Source organism: Poecilia reticulata, chromosome 19 (assembly GCF_904066995.2).
Source record: "Poecilia reticulata chromosome 19, P_reticulata-male-v2, whole genome shotgun sequence".
Taxonomy (NCBI): domain Eukaryota; kingdom Metazoa; phylum Chordata; class Actinopteri; order Cyprinodontiformes; family Poeciliidae; genus Poecilia; species Poecilia reticulata.
The window spans coordinates 2282275-2295725 of NC_088848.1; the positions used below are offsets into that span (position 1 = coordinate 2282275).

Genomic DNA, 13451 nt, shown 5'->3' on the forward strand with positions numbered 1-13451 from the left:
CACCTGCAGAGTTAGCAGTCACTGGAAGGTGGCCTTTTATACATGTTCATTACATTTATTTTGCACAAAATCGTTCTTAGATAATCAGATTTCAGTCTGATCAGTTCTGCCTATTTTGCGCCGTTTTAGGGCGTCCTGTCGCTTTAAATCTAAACCAGCTGCTGCTGGCCACGCCCCCAACTCCATGCTTACGCTTGACTGATGTTAAAATCAACAACAAAGCAACTGTCTTTTCCAGCAGCCATTGTACAGCGCACACAGTGATAAAACTAGCTGACCAAACATGCTGGAGCTCTGGTTGGGTTGCTAGGTAACCGGCAGAATTCTGCTGGGGTTGCTAGGTAACAACGCAGCGCCTGCCGATTTGCAACCTTACATTCCAGAGGTTTTCCAAATTTTCCAGACACCAAAAATGTAAACTTATTGCCAGGACATGTTTTATTTATTGTTTCTAAAGCGCGTAGACTGTTTCCATAAGCAGTAGAGACCCAAATGAACGTACAAAAAACAGCAAAATGTTAGTCTCCCTTTAAATCTGGATGGAAATCCATTTTGATTGCAGGCCTGGAAAAAAATAATAAAAAAAAATCGGAAAAACTGATGGAAGTTCAGGATGGCTAAAATTGACGCAGAGGCAAAATTCCAGTGTTTATGACAGCCATACCTGGGGGACAGTGATAATAAATTGTTGCTTTCCTGTAATTTTCCCTGAGTGGGCTGGATGGAGCTGAATGCTGGAGCTCAGGGAGACGAGGAAAGACGACACTGCAGGTGGGAAAAGGGAAAAGTGGAAAACAGGGACGAGTTTCCTGCTTTGGCCTGGTTCAGGAGTTTGGTTTCCTGATTGTTTATTTAGAAGTTTTCCTCTGGCATGGAGGAAAACGCTCTACGCCTCCCAATACTGTCATCTTTTTTTAACACTTTCCAATGGCAAACCAACACAAACACAGTTCATTAACTAATAATTTATTTTTTTTTACCATTTAGATGAAAAAGTCAGTGGTTCAAGAATGCACAGGGAAGACATTCAAACTCAAACCTCGTCATCTTGAGGACGTTAATGTTACAGAACACGGCGGCTCTCCTCATCCTCGGAATCACTCGCATGGATCACCTGAAAGCAATTTACATTTGGGCGTTTTGTCGTCTGGGAAAAGAAAAGGCTTACATTCTGCGTGACAGGCGAACCACGTCTCGGGTCGTAATCAAAAAAAAGCATATGTTCCTGGTTTCTACATCCATAAAACATCCATAATCATCTGGTTTGTACATCCATACACATCAGCCGTCCCACGGAGCGGCCCGGTTCATATTTACAACGCGAGCGAGAAGCAGGAGCCGGTCAACGAGCCGAGAGCGCCAAGCAAATGAAACACACAGATATTCAGACTCCTTCACACAAACCGGACCTTTTCGAACTCAGAGTTCAACATTTTTAGTGAAGTTATCCTCAAAATCCTCACGTCTACATGTTCGGTTCATTAATCTGCAAAACAGCTTTTAAAAATCACACTTGTGCATTTGTTTAAGATTTACTGCAAAAACACAAATTATAGGCTAAGTACTATTTGGTCTAGTTTTTAGTGCAAATATCTGAGAACACTTGAAATGAGGCAAAGCCAGAGGAGGTGATGTACTCAAAAATTACACTGAAGTAAGAGGAGCAATACTGCAACGTATTTTTACTCCAGTAAAAATAGAAAGTATCCGTCCAAGAAAATGCTCTAATTGGTCGAATTGATTTAATATTTAAAAATTACATAATCAAATGGACCAAAATATAACATTAAGTGGAAAGTTTGGTATTTTAAGGACAAAAATTACAATAATTCATATAAGTAACTAAAAAACAAAATTAGGCACTAGAATTTTTTAACAAATCAGTAAAAAAAAAAAAAACTTATGAAACTTTAACAAAAACTGCGAATTTTTGGTTTGTTTTTCATTCAGTGGGGAGAAAATCCAGAAATTTTTACTCAAATATGAGAAACTATACTTGATAATAAAATTACTCGAGTAAAAGTTAAAAGTACAGTGCAGTAAAAAAATATTTCTAAAAGTAACTTTTAGAAATATTGAAAAAGTTACTCAATAAATGCAACTGAGTAAATGTAAGTAGTTACTATGCAACTCTGGACAAAACTAACTTACAAATAACTTTTCAGCAAGAAGCAGCAGCTTGGTTTAAGTAAAAAAATCCTTAATATTGACCAAAAAAAAGAATTAGTTCCACTGGCGCCGTTACCTAGCAACCCCAGCCAAGCCCAGCCCGTTGCCTAGCAACCAAGTTCTAGTTCCACTGGCGGATTATCTCACTTATAACGACATTTTCCTCATGTTTTAAGTGAAATAATCTGAAGTGAAACTAATACTTTGTCATCAATGGTAAGGAATTATTGATTTTAAAAAAAAGCTCCTATATGTTGACAAAATGTTTCTTATAAGTTAGTTTGTCTTATTTCAGGCGTATTAATATATTTGCACTAGAAACTAGATAAAAAAATGCTTGGTAAGATTTTGTGTTTTTGCAGCTTTGCCATCAGAATGGCAGCCAAAAACTCTTGGTAACTCTTGAGGAGCTGTAAAGATCCACAGCTCAGGTGGGAGAATATTATCGACAGACTTGAGTTGTAGGTGTGAAGTAAGGCGGCCATTGCTGAAAGACGATGTTTACATAAAATCATAAGCCGGTTTAGGAAGGTGTGAGTTGGATTGAAAGCTGTCGGTCCTCAGATCTTCGCCACCTAATCTGGAGCTGTAACAGCAGCTGAAGGTGGTCCAATAAAGTTTTACCTCACGGGGGCTGAATATTAAAGCCTGCCACACCGTACAGATGGGAACTATGGATATTTTTCCTCTCTTTTCACAATTAGCTGCCAGTTTTTTGTTGGTCTGTCACATAAAATCCTGATATAATCCATAAAAGTCTGGTTGCAACGTGACAAAATGTGAAAAAGGTGAACGGGGGATGAATACTTCACACTTGTTTGCTCAGCAGGGGTTAATTAAACACAAAGTCACACGCATTCGCATGTGGATGCTATAAACAAAGTTCGTTACCTCAGTACCGCTGCCAAGCTGGCAGGCTTGTTAAAGTAAAACAACAGGAGGAATCTCCCTGTGAGGCTCGCTGAGCCGCTTTCACAGCTCTAACTTTCCAAGCACTTAAAAACCAAGGAATTCGGTTCAGATGTCCTGGAAAAAAAAAAAAGTTTTGAGAAGTCTGCAGTGCGTCTCCAGACGGGCCTCAAAGTGTTTGACAGGCTATCAAAATGTGTCAAGTGGACCTGAAGCGGCGCAGTGAGACGGCAGCTAGCTGCTACTGTATCTCCACCTGCCTGACAGGCGCCGAGGAAAACCAACGGATGAAAAATGGACGGCTCGGTTCCGCATTTTTGTGAAATTCCTTCAGTGTGAGCGGAGCATGGGAACAGCGCTAGCATAAACCTCACTACTTATTTTGTTCAGGTTTTTTTTCCCCCCACAGTGGCTGAGTGAAAACTGGTTTTGGATGTTTTTGAACGTCAGCACGAAGATCCAAAAATCCTTCAGATAACATCTGTGATGCCAGTCAGACCAGATATATGGCGACTAGATACGATCTGTAACGGGTTGTTTGGGATTTCTGGAAGGGAAAACAGTCGGACCGCAGTAAAACTCCTCTTACAGATCCTGCAAACCAAGCAAATCACAGAGTTTAGAGGATTGTGGGGATTTTCTGTCGCCGTTTTTATGAGATGTAGATTTAAAAATGTAAAAATTAACAACAATAATTAGGATTATTTAAAATGGAGGTTAATTTTTCAGACATTTTTCAGTCATTCAGTTATAAATGTCACTGTTTCAAACTAAATATTTAATTAGCAGGTTAATATTTTGGTGAAAAACTAAATATTTAGCTCTAAACTGAATATTTAGTCACCAAGCTAAATATTTTTGCCTCAAATTAAATATTGGGCTCACAAGCAAAATATGTAGTTTCCATTAAATATTTAGCTTGAAATATTTCAAACTAAATATAATGGATTTAGTCTCAAACAAAATGTTCAGTTTACAATAAATGTTTAGCTTTGAACTAAGTATTTAGGTTAAAGTTAAAAATATTTAGTAGAAACTAAATGTGTAGCTTCACACTAGATATTTCAAACTAAATATCTTTGTTTAATATCTGGGCTACATATTTAGTTTGAATGTAAATATTTAGTTACAATTCAAACTAAATGTAGCTAAATATTTACATTTAGATTAAAATATTCACTCTCAAACTAAATATTTAGCTTGCTAGCAAAATATTTATGTTGAAGCTAAATATTTAGGTTTTAAACTAAATATTTGGTTTGGTTTTCTCAAATTATTGCTGTTAATCTTTGGACTTTACAGACGGCCCTCCATACCTTACAGGGTTCGTTCTCGCCCAAATGAAACGTAATGAAAGTTTGGCGATTCGTTAATCATCAACTTTAGTTTTATATCAGACAGGAAATGTTCTAATCTCAGTAAATGTTTCACTCAGGAAGGTCATTGGCGTTGCACCGCCTCCAACCTCATGTTTCTGTGTAAACAATCAAGTTTTTTTCCCAATAACTGCCCAACGGAAACGTGATGAAAGTTTGATGATTCATAAAATACTGTTTGCATAAAACATTATATATACTTAGATAAAGTTGTTTTCAGGTGGTAAATGATCAATAATCTGGATTCAAAACCAACTGATCCTAAAACTTCACCTCAACGGTCGTGACCTAAACTTTTAAAATATTCACATCCGCTCTATTTTTTTTATCTACTGCTCAGAGCAATCTCCTTCAGGAAGTGAAATAAGAAACGTTTTGAGAGCAGCTGTACGTTTCTGTGTCTCCTAATTGAATATAAAACTGAAAGTAATTATTTGGCAGTGAAATGGCAACGCTGCCCTCAGGGTGAACACGTGGTGGAAGGTTTCCTTTGGATCTTCAGACTCACATTGGTTCAGCTCCCGCTCTGCTAACCGTTAGCAAGAAGCCACAAACATGCAAATATATATTTAAAAAAAAGCACAAAAAGATGGAACATGATCCTCTCATGTCATAATACAATCAGCGAGAGCTAAAAAGTTTCCAGCCTCATTCTTGTTGTCATCGTACACTACGGAGAAAAACATGGCTGTGATGTTTATCTGCCTAATTCCTATTTTTGTACTGCATGAAAAGAAACTCTCGTTTCAGTCTCTTATTTTGGCAAAGCGGAGCCTGCCAGTCTTCAGACACATTAAAACCTTGAAAGAGTATGAAAATTACGTTGGTCAACAGCAACATCTGGAAGATGGCAACCAGCGGAAGACATTATCCATAAAGCAAAAACATCTCTGGAAATGTTGCATTGTTTTGAAATTCCAGCCGTTTGTCCGTGTCACTTCATCTTTTGTCCCCAAAAACAACAAAGACGTGAGTCAGGATGTGTTGGAGGGACTAGTGGTGAAGAGGCGCAGCCTCACATGCACAAACAGGGTCATTCTGCCAAAGAGACGGACCGCAAATCAAGATAGGGCTTGGCCGAGAAGTCAAGTGAGAAATTAAAACTGTCATCAGCAACAGCATCACAAAGCTGTAGATAGAAAGATCCCACATGAGGAGCAGCAGCGGTGGTGGTACGACTGGGAGAAACGTCCCTGCTGAGGGAGCCCTTGGTTCCTTTTGGGACAAAAAGTTTCTTAGGTGCAAGTCCACCAATCGGAACGTGAAGACTTGGTTGGCCAACCGACGGTCCGGTAAGTTGGCCAAGCTGTTGCTGAAATCAGTCCAACTCAGGAAGTGGTGAGCACTGCGAAGTTACGTCCTTGGAAAAGTGCGGAGGACGCAACTTTACGGCCTGCGGTACGTAAAGTACGAAAGCAACGAGGCGGAAGACGGTCACTCGCACCAGCTTGAGGTCGGAGTTCGACGGGTTGAACGTTTCAAACCCTTTTATTGGTCCCTTTTTAAGGCAAACCAATCGAACACAGAGACAGAATAATCATACAATGTACACAAAAACGTTGGTCCATAAAACATGGAAGGTACATGCAGTTGTTTTTGTATGCGCAGTGTTCCCTTGATTAAAAAAAGGCGATGGGGGTCGAGGGAGGGAGGAACAGTCATGGAGAGGTCGCGAAGGTCAGATCACGCTTTGCTGCATTTCCCCTTCTTCTCTTTGCGCTGAAACTTCCTCAGACGTCTCGTCCAAACGTCCCTCCACTGGATCACCAAGCTGTTCTTATCAGCCACCAAGCCAACTCGCTCCGGTCCGGAGACGCCCCCTCCGGGCCCGACTCCCTGGCCCGCCACCGGGGCCGTGCCGCCCTCGGTGCCGCCCATCACCAGGAATCTTTTGCTCATCTGGATCTTGGGGCATTTGCAGGCCAGGTCCTTCATGTGTACCCACAGGATGTTGTCGCCGCGCTTCAGGGGCTCGCCGCGGCTTTTGTAGACGGACACAACGCTGACCGAGAACTTGGCCCAGTCCCCGACCGTCTCCATGTCCAACACGTTGACCTGGACCGCTGCGGAAACAGACAGTCAGTCAGTCAATCAATCAATCAATCAATCAATCAATCAATCAATCAATCAATCAATCAAGTTCCATTTGTACAGCATATTTCAGCAACAAGGCAGTTGAAAGTACACCAACATGTTGGTTGATGTTTCACTTCTTGTGGTACAAAAGCAGCTCTAAACTGGCAGGTTTTTAGTTTGTTCCAGATCTGTGGAGCATAGAAGCTGAATGCTGCTTCTCCATGTTTGGTTCTGGATGCAGAGCAGAACCAGAAGACCTGCGAGGTCCGGAAGGTCGATACCCCAGCAGCAGATCTTTAAGCCGTTCAGTGATTCATAAACTAACAACAGTATTTTAAAGTCAATTCTCTCAAACAAGCTTCTGTACTTTGATAAAAAGTTACTTGTTAGTTACTGTTGTCTTATTTTAAGTGTATTAAGACGTTTGCACTAAAAATACTTGGTAAGATTTTGTGTTTTTGAAGTGATAAATTACTGCATTGTGTCAATGATGAGTGTATGTGAACTTCGGGCTGATAGTTGTGTTTTCTTACCGTAATCCTTCTTGCAGTATTTCTTCATGTTGATCTTTAGGTTTCCTTTCACTGGTTTACAATAAGACTCACAATCTGCAAAATCAAAGACAAACAACTTTTACTTTTTTATAAAACTTCAGCTGTTAAGGTTCGACTTCCTGCAACACATGTATTCTTGAAATCTTTACGCTCCAATGCATCACTGCAATGACGGCACTGCAAAAACACAAAATCTTACCGAGTATTTTTCATCTAGTTTCTAGCGCAAATATCTCAGTACACTTGAAAAAAGACCAAACTAACTGGCAAGTTCAGCAACATATAGGAGCTTGTTTTAAGTCAGTAATTGGTGAAATAGTTCTAGTTCCACCGGAGCCGTTACCTAGCAACCCCAGCCAAGCTCAGCCGTTACCTAGCAACCCCAGCCAAGCTCAGCCGTAACCTAGCAACCCAGTTCTAGTTCCACTGGCAGATTTTTTCACTTTTATCAAGACATTTTTCCCATGTTATAATTCATTAATCTGCCAATGGAACTGGAACTTTTTCATTAATATTAAGGAATTATTTTTTTAAAACAAGCTCCTATATCTTGCTGAAAAATAAAACAAGTTTTATTTATTCAAGTATAATATTGTTGCTGCACTAAAAACTTGACCAATATTACTTGGTAAGATTTTGTGTTTTTGCAGTGAGGAAATATTCGGCGGACGACACGATGGGCCAATCGTCTGTTTACCATTTTTACTTGACGTGCCTGAATAGTTATAGTTATCATTGTGACATTCAAAGTAAGTTTATTTGTTGATTTAACTGTTTTTCCCAACATAAATCTTGTTCTGTTGGAGCCATTTTGCTCCAGATTTTATTACTTTAAGGGAACTTGAAAGAAGTTAAATGACAAAGTTATTAAATATAGTTTACAGCTGACACTGATGACTGTGTACACCATTCCTCATGGATGAATAAATTTCCTGATGAGTTCATTCAGATAAAAAAAAAAAAACCTTCAAAGGCTCCAGAGCACATGCATGTAATTATTTCCCAAGGTTTGTTTTCTAGAAATCCTGAAATATTTATTTTGTCCACTCAACGATATGAGCGCCGATTCTCTGTGTGATTGCAAAAGACATTTTCTATCAACACAGGAAGAGCAGAGGAAATGCCAGAGACCAAACTGATAAGAAACACAACTGAACGCATTTTTAAAAAAACAGATGAATGCGATCATGTTGCAAAAATAATATTCAAAGCGCTGGTCCTCTGTAGGAGATGTGGAGGATTGTTAGGAAAGCTTCACATTTCAGTTTGTCACTGGATTTTGTGAATAATTTAAATTTCATTTCACTTACTTCAACTGAAACACCTCAACGTTTGGGAGATTTCAAAATATTAGAAGCTAACTTCACATTTTTTCATTTTACGAGTATTTTAGTCAGATTAGTGAAGCTTTTTACTGCTACTTAAACACATTTACTTGTTGAGTAACTTTTTAGCCCCAAATCGCTAATCATAAACATTAGCTCCACTAATGCTAACATGCTATCCCAACATGGTATGTTGTAGAAGCTAATGCTAAAGCGCTAAGTTCAGCCATGTTGGCATAAAGAGAACACGAGCAGAATATTGACAAAGTTTTGCGCACATTTTTAATGGAAATGCCTCTAGATGCTAGCGGCTGGCAGCGAGCGGCTGGAAGCTAGTCGCTGGCAGCTAGCAGCTAGAAGCTAGTCACTGGCAGCTAGCGGCTGGAAGCTAGCGTTTCCAAAGCAGCTGTGGTTCCCTAACCTCTGTGAATACCAGGGATTTACTGAATTAACTTCTTTAAACTTATGCAGGACCTTGTGTAAGTTAGTTGTTTTTTTTTTTACCAGGTAACATTTCTTCAACATGAGGCAGGAATTCAGACTAAAGTTGCTAAGAAGAAAATGACTTTGCAACATCATGTAGCAAACAAAATGAAAATACTAGAACCGTTATACTCCAAACGAAGAAAAAAAAAATCAAATCATATTTTCAAGTAGTAGAAATTAAGGATTTTTATGATGCTCAAAAGTAAGGGAGTTGGTCTGACCGTTTCTGGAGGAAATGACTAAATAGGAGGAAGAAGCCGAGGGCCAAAGAGGCCATAAAATGACCAAGCAGACTTGGCCTGAATGCTGCAGGTTTTATTAGCCAAAGAAAAGGAGGAACAAGCAACACTGAGGAAGTCGGAAGTAAAGATATGGATGTTTGGGGTCCAAAGTGTGGCCCGGGGACCATTTGTGGCCCCTGGGCTGATTTTGTGTGGCCCCAACTGCAATTCAAAAATGATACATAACTGTCCTGTGGATGCAGATGGAGACTTTTCATTTGTAATCAGGGTAAAAAAAAATGTAACAACATGATTTCCTTACACGGAAAAATGTCAGGTGCAAAACAAAGTATTTGTGTTTTTATAACAAAGTTTTAACAAAAGATAAAACCAAGTTTATCCAGATACCTTTACTGAAAATCCAACATTGCTGCACCAAAGTCTTATTCTTTCTTTGTTTTGAAACATCCATCCATCCATCCGTTTCCTTACTCCCCTGTCCCTCAGTGGGATCCGTTAGCCGACCTCCAGCTAACGTTCTGGGCGAGAGGCGGGGTCACCCTGGGCAGGTCGCCAGCCTGTCGCACTGTTTTGACCTAAATCCTGTTCTTGTTACTGAAAATAAAATTATTCAGTTGAGCCCAAAAGAAACCAGAAACCTTTCTTTCAAACATGCAAGACCTACTGCGGCGTGTTGGAGCCATTATAGAACAAAAAATACTAAACTTCTGCCAAAAAAATCTGAAATTCTGAGTAATCAGAAATTTTCTTGGAAAAAAAAAAAAAATCACATTTTTCAATTAATATCATAAATTTAATTTAACTTTTTGTAGAAAATTTCCAAGTTTTCTTGAAAATTTCTGAGATTAATCACAAAAGTCAAAAGTCTCCATCTAAAAGCCAAATTTGTATAATTTTTGAATTGCAGTTGAGGGCCGCACAAAATCAGTCCATGGCCCACAAACGGCCCCCGAGCCGCACTTTGGACAGCCCTCCCTCAGTTAGTCTGAGCAGCGTTTTCCCATGACTGGAAGTTTATTGCTGGTTCTTCACCTGTTAGAGCTCATGGAGAATCGGCCAATGACCCAGAAGGAAACCCTAACTGGCAACCAGAGATCCCCCTTTCACTGCGCCGTGACAAGGACAAATGGCGTCCACCGCCCCTCACACAAAACGCTGGGGTTAGCTATAGGTTGCTGATGGTGAGGCTTCTCGCCCGGTAGTTTAGGAAGAAGAAGGATGGGGGAATTTCCTGGTTCGTTTCGAAGAAGCTGGGATGAATTGACAATCAGTGACTTGTGTTCTTAGACTCTTTAACATTTTCCCAAGGAAGAAGTAAACAGGACAGAGCTGCCCCCATTTTTTGGTCGCTAAATCTAAAACGACCAAATATGGAGTTCCTGAGCTGCCTTGGAAACTCTGGAAAATCTGGAATTTGACTTGGCAATTAAACAAAGGGAAGATAATTTACTTGTATTTAAATATCTGACTGTAAGGAACACACTGTTATTTAAATTTAAGTTTGGGTAAAGGCAGAGTTGGATAATAACTAGTTACATGTACTTGAGTAACTTTTTTAAAATGTATTCACTTTTAGAAGTATTTTTATTATGCTGTACTTTTTACTTTTACCTGAGTAATTTTATTATGAAGTATCTCTATTCTAGAGTAAAATTTCTGGATTTTCTTCTGGATTTTCTTCATTCACTGAGTGAAAAATAAACGCGTTTTAACCAGAAATTCACCAGAGAGACACACAGTTTCTGTTAAAGTTTCATAAGTTTTTTTTGTTGAAAGAAACTGATTTGGAAAATATTCTTTTGCCTGATTGTAACTTTTTTTTGTTACCTGTATAATTGTTGTTTTCATTCTTAAAATACCAAAATATCCACTTCATATTTTGATCCATCTGATGATATAACTTTTAAATATTAAAAGTGCTCAATAGGCTTTTCGAATATTTGTTACTCTTATTTGAGTAATTTCATGGACGGCTACTTTTATTTGAGTAATTTTATTATGAAGTATCGCAAACCAGCAGGCAATGAAGCGTTACCTAGCAACCCCAGCAGAATCCCGCCTGTTACCTAGCAACCCCAGCGGAATCCCGCCCGTTACCTAGCAACCCCAGCAGAATTCCGCCGGTTACCTAGCAACCCCAGCAGAATCCCACCCGTTACCTAGAAACCCCAGCAGAATCCCGCCCGTTACCTAGCAACCCCAGCAGAATCCCGCCCGTTACCTAGCAACCCCAGCAGAATCCCGCCCGTTACATAGCAACGTAACGCTGAGCTCCTGGAAAAGACTGTTTTTGTTATCCAGAAACCGTTTGCTGCATTCTTGTTGGTTTTACAGGAGACTCCACTTCTGCTTTTCACAGATGTATGGCTGCACCATTTTCAGGTGCTAGTGTAAACGTAGAGTTGGGGGCGTGGCCAGCAGCAGCTTATTTAGATTTAAAGTGACAGGAGGCGATAAAACGGCTCATTCTGAAAGGAGCTGAAAATAGTTTAAAATCTCATTATCGAAGAATGATTTTATGAAAAAATGTAATTTGCATGTTTTTCTTTGTAAAACTGAACTGAGCTTCAACCTTGAAGCTTAATTTTAGTTAAACTGTCAGAAGAAAAGTTGTGACCCAACCAGAATCTGAGCTGTTGCCTTAAAGGGATTTATTTAATAAGCATTATTACCAATATTAAAGTCAGGTTTCAGATGAACAGTAACATTAGACTGTACTGCACAAGGATTGGGAAATATTAAACATTTTATGTTACTCTTCTGTAGCTATATAATGTGTCTTTTGTGTATGTTTCCAAGTTCAGCTTTTAACTTCATCCAAGGTATCTAGTCATTAAATATGCCTCCAACTCTTTAAGTGTTGCTCTTGAAACGCAAGAAAGCACAAATCAAAAGTTTGAGCCGAGCTGAGAAGTAAAACTCGACCGTCACCGATTTAAAAAATAAGTCTAATGTTTTAGAAGCAGAGGGATGTAAAAACAATAACTGTTATGCTTCGAAAACGCTCTGCTGTGCGGTGGGGAGGGGGGGCGTAATCCGCAGTTTGAGTGATGATATGTGCTATAAATCAACTAACGAATCAACATTTCCAAATCGCCACCGCCGTTCAAAGCAAACAGCCACTGCATGAAAAATAAGGACTGGGTAATTGACCGGAGCCTAAGCTGGAGAGTCGGAGGGAGTGACTGAACATATTTCCCCCCAGTCATTTGCCAAGTCTCTTTTCACACCTCAGAGCTCCCAACTTCCCCTCGATACCGTAACTAATCAGGTCTGCAGCCAATCGGCTGGCGGCGCGGCGAGCCTTCGCTCCAGGGCCGAGCGGTCGGAGTTTTAAGACAATGGAAAAATCCTGCCGTCCCGCTGCTCTCATAACTTCAAACATCCAGACCCGCCCTGCCTTAATATTTATTCCACACCTTAAAAGTCATGTCTAGAAAGGTTGAGAAATATGTTTTTGTTCCTCTCGTAAAGCAGTGGCGCTCATGGGTGAGGCGCAGAGCGGCTAGGCTAACCTGCTGGCTCCTCCGTGCTGCTCACCGCAGCTGTGGGGTTGACCACCGGGATCTCTGAAACACACAGGAGACGCAAATCAATGCCCGTCCAGAGCGTGAAAACATCCGTGCAGATGCAGAAAACACGCAAGGAACACGCAAACAGGTTCAGACGGAGATGATCGCACACACACAGTTTGATATGTTTACGTCAGTTTGTTTCTTTCTCAGGTCGATTCTGACAGAATGACACCTAATGGTTGAATGTCGACTTACACTGCAAAAAAACAAAACCTTACCAAGTATGTTTGGTCTGGTCTCCAGTTCAAATATCCTATTACACTTGAAATAAGACAAAGCTAACATAGAAATGAGTTTTAAGCAAGATATAGGAGATGTTTTAATAATTTCTTAATATTCATTAGCAGATTATTTTACATGTAACTCTACGTTTTCCCATCCTGGTTTTGCAGTGTAGCAGGAGAAATACCTCGTGTTTTTTTTACCAAAGACAAAAGAGAGAAATCCTCCGTTGAATCTGACGCTACTACATCTTTGTTTACATCTGGTGAAGAAGGAAGTGGCGCTCAGTGTTTTCAGAGGTTTTCTTGTTGTTTCAGTGGCTGTCCTTTAAATCTAGACTAAAAAGTACATGAGGGTGATTGACAGCGCTAAGCCCCTCCTCCTGGCTCTGATTGGTTGTTTTAGGGTCGTTTCTTCAGACGGCAGCATTAGCTCAGACAGGAGGCAGGTGAGATCAGATTTCCCACAGATCCTCTGCCTGTTATCAAACTGTCATGACATGGAGACATTTTAATAA

General features: G+C 40.0%; 1 protein-coding gene and 1 long non-coding RNA gene across 3 annotated transcripts in view; one reads left to right on the top strand and one right to left on the bottom strand.

Annotated features, from left to right (window-relative positions):
* Positions 1-13451, top strand: part of LOC145549123 (uncharacterized) — an 89912-nt gene that overhangs the window by 26886 nt on the left and 49575 nt on the right. The window lies entirely within an intron of this gene.
* ntn2 (netrin 2) overlaps positions 951-13451 on the bottom strand; it is a 64054-nt gene continuing 51553 nt past the window's right edge. Inside the window, exons 5-7 of the mRNA XM_008436404.3 lie at positions 12653-12706; positions 7064-7138; positions 951-6517 (exon numbers count right to left, since the gene is read on the bottom strand). Coding sequence (XP_008434626.1) covers positions 6138-6517; positions 7064-7138; positions 12653-12706 — 509 coding nt within the window. The 3' untranslated portion in view covers positions 951-6137. The remainder of the gene's footprint in view (positions 6518-7063; positions 7139-12652; positions 12707-13451) is intronic.